General features: G+C 48.9%; 1 protein-coding gene across 2 annotated transcripts in view; it reads right to left on the reverse strand.

Annotated features, from left to right (window-relative positions):
• The window catches only part of OSCP1 (organic solute carrier partner 1), a 78,485-nt gene extending 64,973 nt beyond the window's left edge, over positions 1–13,512 (reverse strand). The window contains exon 1 of one of the 2 annotated variants that reach the window (XM_073562613.1): positions 13,119–13,512. In XM_073562613.1, the coding sequence (XP_073418714.1) occupies positions 13,119–13,230 (112 nt within the window). In that variant the 5' untranslated portion in view covers positions 13,231–13,512. The remainder of the gene's footprint in view (positions 1–13,118) is intronic. The other variant, XM_073562622.1, reaches the window with a different exon arrangement.

The raw sequence follows: 13,512 nt of genomic DNA on the forward strand, positions 1-13,512 counted from the left end.
TACATCTCCACCAAGATAAAAAAGGTATTTATGCATCAAAGGTGCGGGGTCGGGGGGAATTAAAAGTCCTAATAGAATCCTTATGGGACGCACAATTGGGTGATATCTTTACATGATATCACTAAAAATGGGTGACAGAGTCCCTTTAAAGAGGGGGCCTCTGTGCTTTCCTCCACTTCTGTGTCATGTACGTCCGGGTGTGTCACAAGATTAACCATTATTTAAATGGTACACATGCATAGTAAGCTGCGTTCCCACACTTAATACACATGTGACTAGGAAGATAATGCGGTTTTACCGCATCTAATGAAAGTGAATGGGTAATTTACGCAGCTACATAAATTGATATTCTGCGGTCTGGAAAGACGTGCGGCATGTCCATCTCTGTGGGTGAGCCGCGGGCATCGGTGCAAGCATAGTGGGCATGGGATTTCTTGAAATTCCATCCACTATGTATGCTGTAACATCTAGACCAGTGGTTCCCAAACTCCAGTCCTCACGGACCCCAACATGTCATGTTTTCAGGATTTCCTTAGTATTTTACAGGTGATAGAAGTATCATCAAGCCATCAGGAATTCTCTCACATGTGTATCACTATGGAAATCCTGAAAACATGACCTGTTGGGGTCCGTGAGGACTGGAGTTTGGGAACCACTGATCTAGACGCTGCAGGCTGGACATTGCGGATGTATGCAGCGTCCAACCTGCAGGGTTTACTGACCATGGGAACTTACCCCAATATATCTGCAAACAGGAAATCACTTTTTTTTTCCATCCCAGAAGCCAACTTTCAATTAGCTTTATCTCAAGTGACAAAAAAACACATGCAATGAATAAACGCATTTTATATATATACTAGCTGAAGAGCCCGACGCTGCCCGGGCATAGTAACTAACTGTGGTGAGTTATAACAAACTATAATTATCCTCCATCCCGTAGTCCCGTGCCCATATACCCATCATACATATCCACCATCCCATAGGCCCGTGCCCTTACATCCATCACACATCCTCCATCCCATAGTCCAGTGCCCATATACCCATCATACATATCCACCATCCCATAGTCCCGTGCCCATATACCCATCATACATATCCTCCATCCCATAGTCCAGTGCCCATATACTCATCACACATCCTCCATCCCATAGTCCCGTGCCCATATACCCATCATACATATCCACCATCCCATAGTCCCGTGCTCATATACCCATCATACATATCCTCTATCCCATAGTCCCGTGCCCATATACCCATCATACATATCCGCCATCCCATAGTCCAGTGCCCATATACCCATCACACATCCTCCATCCCATAGTCAACCATTATGACATCATAATGAGCGGCGGGGCTTGCAACCTATGATGACATCAGCGTCACCATGGCAACCATGGTGACATCATAATGAGGGGCGGGGCTTGATACGTGCACACTGTTTCCCCATTATGCAAATAGGGGCATTATGACATCATAATGAGGGGCGGGGCTTGACGTGCACACACTTTTTCCCCAGTATGTAGATAGGGGCAAAATTGTTTGGTAAATTGGAACGCACCGGGTTAAAATTTCGGCTCACAACATAGCTTAGGATGCTCTCGGGGTCCAGACGTGCGACTGTGCCAAATTTTGTGGCTGTAGCTGCAACGGTGCGGATGCCTATCCCGGACATACACACACATATACACACACACACACACACACACATACATACACACACACACACACATACATACATACACACTTTGAGCTTTATATATTAGATATATATATATATATATATATATATATATATATATATATATATATATATATATATATATATATATATAAATGTGTGTGTGTATCACCAACCAATCACGAAGCATCTGTCATGATCTCAGTGCGGGTTTGACTCGCACACGTGGGGTTAATGTCTGGAACTAGTGTTGATGACTGGCATTTCTGGGGTTAAAGGTTGTGATCCCAGTGCAGGCTTACCTGCACACCTGGGGCTATGATTGTGGCCTCTCCCTGGTTCTGGGAGAGGCTTCTTATAGCCTCAGGACGCTCCCATCCCTGTCAGTTATACTCTTGCCCTTGGCATAGTGTGGTGACCCCTGAGTGTGTTTGTGCTGTGTTCTGGTTGCTTGATTCTCTGTGTATGACTCGGTCTGTTCTCTGGATATTGCTTTGGATTCTGCTTGGTACCTTCTATGTCTGTTTGGTTTTGACTGCTGCTTGGCCCTGACTATCCGCTCTGTCTCATCCTTGGTACGTTACGGCTATCTCTGTGTATGAACCCCATTTTGCCTGACTCTGAGTATTTCTGTATAGTGTCCTGCCATCTCTGAAAGCAGGACGCTTGACGCATGACTGTAGGTCCTGTGACTGCATGCTAAACTTCAGCGTCCACAGGTCCTGTGTATCTGTACTTTCCGGCTGTACCTGACCCCGGTACCCCTACAGTGTGGGTGAGTCCCTGCTCAGCGGAGGCTGCACGCTGGCGCTGACAGGATCCTGACACTCAGGACACGCGCACTGGCTCAGTGAGCAAGTACAGTGCAGTGTTCCTGACATTATAACTGACCATTAAGTTTTTTTTTTTTCTCTGCTGAGAAATATGGATCCCATACAATCTCTTGCTGAGCAAATGAAAAATCTGAGTCAGATGTTTCAGGGTTTATCTCTGGATCAGCAAGCTCTGGCTCGTTCTCAGCAGCAGGTTTCTGAGACAGTGCGGGGGGCTTTAGCTGCTGGGTCTCTGGGGGCTGGGGCGAGTGATGTTGTTTTGGTGTCCCCAGAACCACCTGTTAAACTGCCTGATTTTTTTTCTGGGAACAAAAAGGAGTTCAGGGTCTTCATGGAGGGGTGCAAACTCCTCTTTAGTTTGAGGCCACGTTCCTCTGGGGACGAAAGTCAGAAGGTTGGGGTCATTATGTCTCTGTTAAGAGGGTCCCCACAAGTTTGGGCTTTCTCCCTTCCTCCCACTGCCCCTGAGAGAGTGTCTGTGAATGCGTTTTTTGAGGCCCTCGGGCACATATATGATGAGCCGGACCGAGTGCGATTGGCAGAGGACATGGTGATGAGTGTCTGTCAGGGGAAACACTCGGCTGAGTGGTTTTGCACAGAATTCCACCGCTGGGCCGCAGAGGTCTCTTGGGACGATGCCGCACTCCGAGGACTCTTTCGCAGAGGCTTGTCCGAGCGGTTACAGGATGCCTTGGCATTACATCCCCCACCTAACTCACTCGAGGACGCCATGACCCAGGCCGTCCAGATGGACCGCAAGCTGCAGGCCAGGGGGTGATGCAGGCGGAGACTCCATTGTTCCCTAGTGGAAAAGAGACTGTTTCTGTACCCATGGATGCAGGGGCTCTCTCCCTGAAAGAAAAGGAGAGACAACGCCGGAGAGAAAAGCAGTTATGCTTCTACTGTGGTAAAACGGGACATTGGAAAAGGGAGTGTCCTGATTGTCCATCCTCAACCCGGTCGACGGGAAACGACTAGGTCTGGGTTGTCAGCGGGGAGACGACTCAGACCCTCAGGTACCCTTTTCCTCGTTTTCTAAGGTGTTGCTTCATGTGGAACTGTTAGTGGACGATTGTTGTTTTCCCTCTACAGCTTTCGTGGACTGCGGATCATCCATCAATCTCATTAACTCCCAATTGGTCACACGCTGTAAGATAGGGACAGTTAGACTTAAGGTTCCGATCAAATTGGTGGCCACTGACTCCTCCCCCCTCACTAAAGAGGGAATTCTCTTTATGTCTGACTTGTTTTCGCTCAAAGTGGGCGCTACCCATGTGGAAAAATTAAGTTGTTTGGTTCTGGACAATCTACCAGCAGGATTGGTGTTGGGCATGCCCTGGTTACAACGCCATAACCCAGTCATTAACTGGAAAACGGGGGAGATTTTTCAGTGGGGGTTTAATGATTCGATGTTGTGATAAGTCTGCACTATTGGTTGAACCTGTTAAATCCTTATCTGTGTCCTCTGTCGAGCTGGAAGGTATTCCGGAGTACCTGAAAGAATTCGAAGATGTGTTCTCTGAAAGCGAGACCGAGACGTTGCCGCCACATAGACCCTTTGACTGCGCTATCGAGTTAGTCCCGGGGGCTAAATTGCCTAAAGCCTGTCTGTTTAATTTATCTGGCCCTGAGCGCTTGGCCATGAAAGATTACATTGCTGAGAGTCTTCGCAAAGGACACATACGCCCCTCAGTCTCACCTGTGGCGGCAGGGGTTTTTTTTGTTAAGAAAAAAGATCGTGGTTTACGTCCCTGCCTCGATTTTCGTGAGCTGAACAAGATTACTGTACGAAATACGTACCACCTTCCGTTGATTCCCAATTTGTGCAACCAACTTTCAGGGGCAAAATGGTTCTCCAAACTGGATCTTCGGGGGGCATATAATTTGATAAGGGTCCGGGAGGGGGATGAATGGAAAACCGCGTTTCTCACGACCGAGGGACTGTTTGAAAATTTAGTCATGCCATTTTGTCTTACCAATGCCCCAGCCATATTTCAGAATTTCAACAACGTGATATGCTCGGATCTCACTGGTCGTTTTGTTGTCATTTACTTAGACGATATTCTGATATACTCACACGACAGTCAATCTCATCTGAATCATGTACGAACCGTTCTCCAAAGACTGAGGGAAAATCATCTGTATGCCAAATTGGAGAAATGTGTGTTTTTTGTTCAAGAATTGTCTTTTTTGGGATTAATTGTGTCCTGTGAGGGTTTTCGCATGGACCCCAAGAAGGTGCAGGCCATTGCGGATTGGGTGCAACCCCGAGACCTTAAGGGTCTTCAGCGTTTCTTGGGGTTCGCCAATTATTACCGTAAATTTATTTGGGGGTTTTCACAGGTGGTCAAACCACTCACAGATCTTACTTGTAAAGGTGCGGATGTGAGAAACTGGTCCTCGCTCGCAAAAGAGGCCTTTGCGACCCTGAAAAGAAGCTTTATGTCTGCTCCTGTGTTACTACAGCCAGATCCGTCCAAACCATTCGTCGTGGAAGTGGACGCCTCTGAGGTGGGGGTGGGGGCTGTGTTGTCCCAAGGGCCTGCCACTCTATCCAACCTCAGGCCATGTGCTTTCTTTTCCAAGAAGTTCTCTGCTGTGGAAAGAAATTACGACGTAGGCAATAGAGAGCTTCTTGCGGACAAATTGGCGTTTGAAGAATGGAGGCACTTTTTGGAGGGGGCCAGTCACCCGGTTACGGTGATCACGGATCACAAAAATTTGTCATCCATTGAGTCTGCTAAAAGACTAACGCCCAGACAGGCCCGTTGGTCACTTTTTTTTCCCGTTTTCAGTTTACGATTACATTTCGTCCAGGGTCTAAGAATGTCAAGGCTGACGCCTTATCGCGCAGTTTTCAGCCGGAGTCCCCCCTGAGCCGCCGTCCTCCATTCTTCACCCTGGGGTTGTGATAGCAGAGGTCTCATCTGAATTGGAATAGGAGATTAAGGGGGCCCAATCGCGGGCCCCGGCGGCCAAGCCGGAGGGGAAGTTGTTTGTCCCAGAGCAACTTCGCCTGAAACTCTTGCAGGAGTTCCATGAATCCAAGCTGAGTGCTCACCCTGGTATTTCAGCCACACGTCTGGTGGTGGCTAGGATCTTTTGGTGGCCTACCCTTGGTTCGGACATAAAAAAATTCATTGCTGGTTGTGGGGTCTGCGCTCGTTCTAAAAGCTCTCATAGCCGGCCGGCAGGGGAGCTGATGCCCTTGGCAGTGCCCGAAAGACCATGGACTCACTTATCCATGGATTTTGTTACCAATCTCCCTCCATCTAAGGGTAATACAGTGGTATGGGTAGTGGTGGACAGGTTTTCTAAGCAGGCTCATTTTGTACCCCTGTCCGCACTACCGTCAGCTGAGACGTTGTCCAGGTTGTTTGTGCAGCATGTGATCCGGTTGCATGGGGTACCCCTGAATGTGGTGTCTGATCGTGGTGTGCAGTTTGTGGCTAAGTTTTGGCGTGATTTCTGCAAAAAATTAGGGATGTCTCTGTCCTTTTCGTCTGCATACCATCCTGAGAGCAATGGTCAGACGGAGCGCACTAACCAGTCCCTGGAACAGATCCTCAGGTGTCTAACCTCTGCTAGACAGAATGACTGGTGCGATGTACTGCCGTTTGCTGAATTTGCCTTCAATAGTCGGGTGAGTCAATCCACGGGTATGACACCTTTTTTGATCATTTATGGGTTCAGTCCTCATTTTGGTGAGTTTTCTCGTCTGGACTCGGGGTGTCCCGGCGCTGAGGGCTCTGTTCAGCGATTACAGAATACGTGGGCAGAAGTTCAGCAGAGTATATCTAGGTCTCAGGGCAGGTATAAGTTTTTCGCGGACAGGAAACGAACACCAGGGCCCACGTTTCAGGTTGGAGACAAGGTTTGGCTCTCCACTCGAAACATTAAGTTAAAGGTTCCTTCAGCCAAGTTGGGGCCCAAATTCATTGGCCCATACAAGATTGTGGAACAAATCAATCCAGTGGCGTATAGGCTGTGCCTTCCACCCTCTTTCAAGATCCCTAACCTCTTCCACAAATCTCTTCTGAAACCTTTTGAAGCAGTCCGGAGAGACTCCGAGTCTGCTGCTTCTCCTGTTTTGGTCGAGGGGCAGGTGGAGTACGAGGTTGGTCATATCGTAGATTCCAGGTTAGTACGGCGGTCGGTACAGTACCTGGTTCATTGGAAGGGGTATGGACCGGAAGACAGGTCCTGGGTACCGGCCCGGTTGATGCATGCTGATCGCCTGGTGCGGGCTTTCCATGCTAACTACCCGGGCAAACCTGGGGGTCCAGAGGCCCCCCGTTGAGAAGGGGATACTGTCATGATCTCAGTGCGTGTTTGACTCGCACACGTGGGGTTAATGTCTGGAACCAGTGCTGATGACTGGCATTGCTGGGGTTAAAGGTTGTGATCCCGGTGCAGGCTTACCTGCACACCTGGGGCTATGATTGTGGCCTCTCCCTGGTTCTGGGAGAGGCTTCTTATAGCCTCAGGACACTCCCATCCCTGTCAGTTATACTCTTGCCCTTGGCATAGTGTGGTGACCCCTGAGTGTGTTGGTGCTGTGTTCTGGTTGCTTGATAATCTGTGTATGACTCGGTCTGTTCTCTGGATATTGCTTTGGATTCTGCTTGGTACCTTCTATGTCTGTTTGGTTTGTTTTGACTGCTGCTTGGCCCTGACTATCCGCTCTGTCTCATCCTTGGTACGTTACGGCTATCTCTGTGTATGAACCCCATTTTGCCTGACTCTGAGTAATTCTGTATAGTGTCTTTCCATCTCACTAAGCGGGACGCTAAGCCCCGCCCCCTTGCAGTCACATGACCGTAGGTCCTGTATCTGCTTGCTAAACTTCAGCATCCACAGGTCCTGTGCATCGGTACTTTCTGGCTGTACCTGACCCCAATACCCCTACAGTGCGGGTGAGTCCCTGCTCAGCGGAGGCTGCACGCCGGCGCTGACAGGATCCTGACACTCAGGACACACGCACTGGCTCAGTGAGCAAGTAGAGTGCGGTGTTCTTGACAGCATCTTTCATTTCACCTGAGCTGTTCAAAAGAAGCTGAGCTGTGATTGGTTGCTATGAGCAACAGTTTTCCTTGCAAACAAACACTAAGCATCTCTCATTTCACCAGAGCTGGTTAAAAGTAGCTGAGCTGTGATTGGTTGCTATGACCAACAGTTTTCCCACTTGACAACACCTCAGCAGACAGTGACATGGTGGGAGAAATATAGCATCCCTGGGAACATAAGCTCCCAGCCATTGTCTGCCCCCCAAAAAGGAGCAGAGAGCACATGACAGAAATGAATCCCCCCTCCCATGCCCATATACCCATCACTCATCCTCCATCCCGTAGCCACATCTTCCCTCTTAAAGGAATCATTGGTATGGAAGTCAGAGCAAATCCATCCAGCGCTTTGGTTTTGACCCCAGGCCTCTCTTAAAGGGATCCCCGGTATGGAAGTTAGGACAGTTCTACTCAGCTCTGTGGTTCTGACCCCAGGGTCTCTTAAAGGGATCATTGGTATGGAATTTAGGGCAAATCCACTCTGCGCTTTGGTACTGACCCCAGGCCATTCTTAAAGGGATCTCAGGTATGAAAGTCAGGGCAAATCCATCCAGCGATTTAATTCTGACCCCAGGTCTCTCTTAAAGGGATCTCAGGTATGGAAGTCAGGGCAAATCCATCCAGCGATTTAATTCTGACCTCAGGCTCTCATAAAGGGATCTCCTGTATGGAAGTTAGGGCAAATCCCTCAGCGCTCTGATTCTGACCCCAGGGTTCTATTAAAGGGATCTCCTGTATGCAAGTCAGGGCAAATCCACTCAGCGCTCTGGTTCTGATCCCAGGCTCTCTTAAAGGGATCCCCGGTATGGAAGTTAGGGCAAATCCACTCAGCGCTCTGGTTCTGACCCAAGTCCCCTCTTAACGGGATCCTCGGTACGGAAGTGAGAGAAAATCCACTCTGCGCTTTGGTACTGACCCCAGGCCTCTCTTAAAGGGATCTCCGGTATGGAAGTTAGGGTAAATCCCTCAGTTCTCTGATTCTGACCCCAGGGTTCTATTAAAGGGATCATTGGTATGGAAGTCAGGGCAAATCCAATCAGTGCTCTGGTTCTGACGCCAGGCCTCTCTTAAAGGGATCCCTAGTATGGAAGTTAGGACCGTTCCACTCAGCGCTCTGGTTCTGACTCCAGGCTGACGGGATGATGTGGGATATTAGTGGTAGTTGTCCGGTGGCTCTGGATGACAGGATGATGTGGGATATTAGGAGTAGTATTCCAGTGGCTCTGGCTGATGGGATGATGTGGGATATTAGGGGGAGTAGTCCAGTGGCTCTAGCTGATGGGACGATGTGGGATATTAGGGGTAGTAGTCCAGTGGCTCTGGCTGACGGGATGATGTGGGATATTAGGGGTAGTAGTCCGGTGGCTCTAGCTGATGGGACGATGTGGGATATTAGGGGTAGTAGTCCAGTGGCTCTGGATGACGGGATGATGTGGGATATTAGGAGTAGTAGTCCAGTGGCTCTGGATGATGGGATGATGTGGGATATTAGGGGTAGCAGTCCGGTGGCTCTGGATGACGGGATGATGTGGGATATTAGGGGTAGTAGTCCAGTGGCTCTGGATGACGGGATGATGTGGGATATTAGGGGTAGTAGTCCAGTGGCTCTGGATGATGGGATGATGTGGGATATTAGGGGTAGCAGTCCGGTGGCTCTGGCTGACGGGATGATGTGGGATATTAGGGGGAGTAGTCCAGTGGCTCTAGCTGATGGGACGATGTGGTATATTAGTGGTAGTAGTCCAGTGGCTCTGGCTGACGGGATGATGTGGGATATTAGGGGTAGTAGTGCGGTGGCTCTAGCTGATGGGACGATGTGGGATATTAGGGGTAGTAGTCCAGTGGCTCTGGCTGATGGGATGATGTGGGATATTAGGGGGAGTAGTACAGTGGCTCTAGCTGATGGGACGATGTGGTATATTAGTGGTAGTAGTCCAGTGGCTCTGGCTGACGGGATGATGTGGGATATTAGGGGTAGTAGTCCGGTGGCTCTGGCTGACGGGATGATGTGGGATATTAGGGGTAGTAGTCCGGTGGCTCTGGCTGACGGGATGATGTGGGATATTAGGAGTAGTAGTCCAGTGGCTCTGGCTGACGGGATGATGTGGGATATTAGGGGTAGTAGTCCAGTAGCTCTGGCTGACGGGATGATGTGGGATATTATAGTGAATGTGGCTATGCGGAATGGGCGAGGCTCTACACTCAGCTTTATATATATATATATATATATATATATATATATATATATATATATATATATATATAAATATAGATAGATAGATATAATCATTATAATTTGTTATAACTAACCGTAGCTAGTTACTATGCCCGGGCAGCGCCGGGCTCTTCAGCTAGTGTATATATATATATATATATTTTACAGTGCCCGACAGGATAGGAAACATGGTTTACATATAATAATAATAATACATTTTTTATTTCTATAGCGCCGATACATTCCGCAGCACTTTACATTTCAGAGGGGACTTGTACAGACGATAGACATTACAGCATAACAATAATCACATAGATCATAACAGATACCAAGAGGAATGAGGGCCCTGCTCGCAAGCTTATATAGTAAACAATTGCATATCAGTTAGATTTATATATGTTAGTCACTAATAATGTTAGTAGTGTATGTGTAAAATTTGGAGCTGTACGTGTTTAATAAAAAGAATGTATTCAAGGGACAAACTGGCGTGGGCTCCGATGCAATTTTCTCCGCCAGAGAGGGAAAGCCAGTGACTGAGGGCAGATATTAATAGCCTAGAAAGGGATCATTGCTTTTCGCCCCCCACTGGATAAAAACATCTGCCCCCAGCCACCATGGAGTAATAAGGGGTTAATGTCACCTTTGTATTATAAGGTGACATTAAGCCCGGTTAATAATGGAGAGGTGTCAATAAGACACCTATTATTAATCCAATAGTATGAAAGGGTTAAAAAAAAGCACACCGGGAGCGGTGCTAATGCGACCGGCCGGCTGTAAAACAGTGTGGAATGACTGCGCAGGCAGCTTCTCAGTCATTCCACAGTGTTTTAGCTTTTTACAGGAGAACGAGGGCTTTGATTGGATTGGGAGTGTAATAAAGATGGAAAACCTGTGTGTTTAATTATTTCATTAAAAGACTTTATTCTTAATGTGTGCTTTTTTTAACCCTTTCAAACTATTGGATTAATAATGGATAGGTGTCTTATTGACACCTCTCCATTATTAAACGGGCTTAATGTCACATTACAATACATAGGTGACATTAACCCCTTATTACCCCATATGCCACCCGCTACAGGGCAATGGGAATAGAGGGGCTAAGTGCCAGAATTGGTGCATCTTACAGATGCGCCGTTTCTGAGGTGGCTGGGGGCAGATGTTTTTAGCCAGGGGGGGCCAAAAAACAATGGTCCCTTTCTAGACTATTAATATTTGCCCTCAGTCATTGGCTTTCCCTCTCTGGTGTAGAAAATTGCTTGGGAGCCCACGCCAGTTTGTCCCGTGAATACATTCTTTTATTAAATACCTACAGCTACAAAATTTTACACACATACAACTAACATTATTAGTGAGTGACATATATAAATATAACTGATATGCAATGGTTTATTGTATGTAAACCATGTCTCATATCCTGTCGGGTTCTGCAATGATTTTACAGAAGCCGACAAATGAATTAACGGCTATTCTGCTATCTACCTCTGTATGAAATATGAAGATATACATATATACTGTATATATGTTTTCACGAATATTTGAGGCCATCGATCAGTTAAATGTCCATTTTGCAAGGCCGTGAGAAAATCTCGCCATATGGATGTCACACGGATGCTTTGATGCAAGAAAATTGCATCCTCGCATTGCACATGGATGACATTCGGATCTCTGTTCAGGGAACACTGACCGATTTTTTTATATGTTATGTGTGACGCCAGCCTTACAGATTGTCTCCACAGTGTGGGCTAATTACCTCTGCAGAGAGGAAGAGGACTAGAACTCTAGCGCCACCTATTGGAAGTAGCAATCCTAGAAGTCAATGTCAACCCTTTAACAAGACTTGTCATCTTGCAGTCACTGTGTTTCGGGGTACTGCCCCTCATCAGTGCAAAGTGTGAGATCTGGTTTGGCTAGGGGAGAGGTGCCTGACTGGGATCCAAGAGGTAATGCTCCTCCTTCAAAAAGGAAGAGAACTAGAAATCTAGTGACATCTACAGGAAGTAGCAGTCCTAGAAGGCTCGTTAGAGAGTTGATATTGACTTTTAGGATAGGTCGCACTAGAGTTCTAGGTCTCTTCCTTGCTGAAGAGACAATCTGCATTATTCCCAGAGGAGCAGTGTGGCTTAAGGGTGTGTGCACACGTTGCAGAATCTGCTGCGGAATTTTGCACGCAGATTTGTCTAAATCCGCAGGTCAAAAGACCTGCGGTTTATCTGCGGTTTGACATCTGTAATGGAGTAGGTGCCAAACCGCTGCGGAATCCGCACAAAGAAGTGACATGCTGCGGATTGAAAACTGCAGCAAATCCGTGCGGACAATTCCGCACCGTGGGCACTGCGGATTTCATTTTGCATTGCCTTTAATGGTACTGTACACCGCAGCAGAATCCACAACGTGTGCACAGACCCTAAGTCTCCTCACCTCGGCATGTCCGGCATGACATATCACTCTCCACAAGAAGAAACGTCACCTCTGCAGTACGGGAATGCCATCTTAGGAAATCCCGCCCACCACGTGCTACTTCTGTAGATTTTCTGTATTTGTTGTGCAGCCATACACTGGCAGTGAACCCTTACTAAAACAAGACGCCATCCAAGTGCTCTGACACGCCCCCAGTGCACTTAGTGGCTGATTTGCATATAGCTTCTCAGATCTCTACTTTTGGTGGCCAAGCGACTACACGGCCATCCCACTCCTGCCACGGGTCACAAAGAGGGCCAGGTTCCCTGTAGCCCCCTGATGCTGGGAACCCAACCTATAAGTCCAGGCCATCTGGAGGCCACTGGCAATTACTGGCCCGGACGGGCCCATCTGGGAGCCACCGTGGGTGCTCCCCACTGGTGACCGTGCTACAAGCTTCCTTCTGTAGCGGTGCCAGTGCTGGCCGATGATGGGGGCTACATGCTTCCCACAGGACGGACCAGACACTACCGACCCCACAGCGGGATGGCAGCATACAACGGCGGGCTCTCCAGGGGCGGCAGTACTGCTACCCCCAGCATGCCCTGGCAGGTAGCCACAGCTGGAGGGGATGCTCACAAGCTAAGGCTTTGGCCACTTCTGGCAGCTGCGACCCCCACAAGGATGAGCCCCCCTGTCATCCCCTCACTCCCATGGACAGCAGTGCAGGCAGTAATCCGTGTGGGTTGTGGATTTGATGCAGATTTCGGACAGTAGTACCCGAATCCGTGACACACGGCTGCTCCCCCTACTGACCCCGGTCCTGTACTGCAGCTGTGAGGACACACTGTAACTTGTGGCCCTGGGACCCACAATGGTGGCGACGTCCCCACAGCAGCCACTACCCACAGTCGCCGGCAGGCGGCACTCACCCTTCTTGGCCTTATCCGGAGGGATGTTCTGGGCCCGGAGCCGCTGGTCCAGGATGTACAACATCTCGCCCCCGAGGTTGATGAAGAGCAGCGGCAGTGTGCGGAGAGACATGGCGGGGCAGGGGGCCTCACAGGGGTGTCACACACGGGGAGAACCGGCCCCACAATCCCGCTCCCCTCCGACCTCAGATGTCAGCTCTCTCGGAGTCCCGGGAGCTCAGGCCTCGGACGCCGCCACTCGGTTGCTAGGGTTCCCGCTCAACCAATCACAGGACGCCTTGCTAAATCTGCGACTCTTAAAGGGGTTTCCTTCCCTTCGCCGATGTAAAGTCCGGTGATGGCGGTGTGTGTGGCCTGTACCCCCACTGCTGAGCGGCCCCCGGGTCAGGGCTGT

Source organism: Dendrobates tinctorius, unplaced genomic scaffold (genome assembly GCF_039654945.1).
Source record: "Dendrobates tinctorius isolate UK_male_01 unplaced genomic scaffold, ASM3965494v1 ptg000015l, whole genome shotgun sequence".
Classification (NCBI taxonomy): Eukaryota; Metazoa; Chordata; class Amphibia; order Anura; family Dendrobatidae; genus Dendrobates; species Dendrobates tinctorius.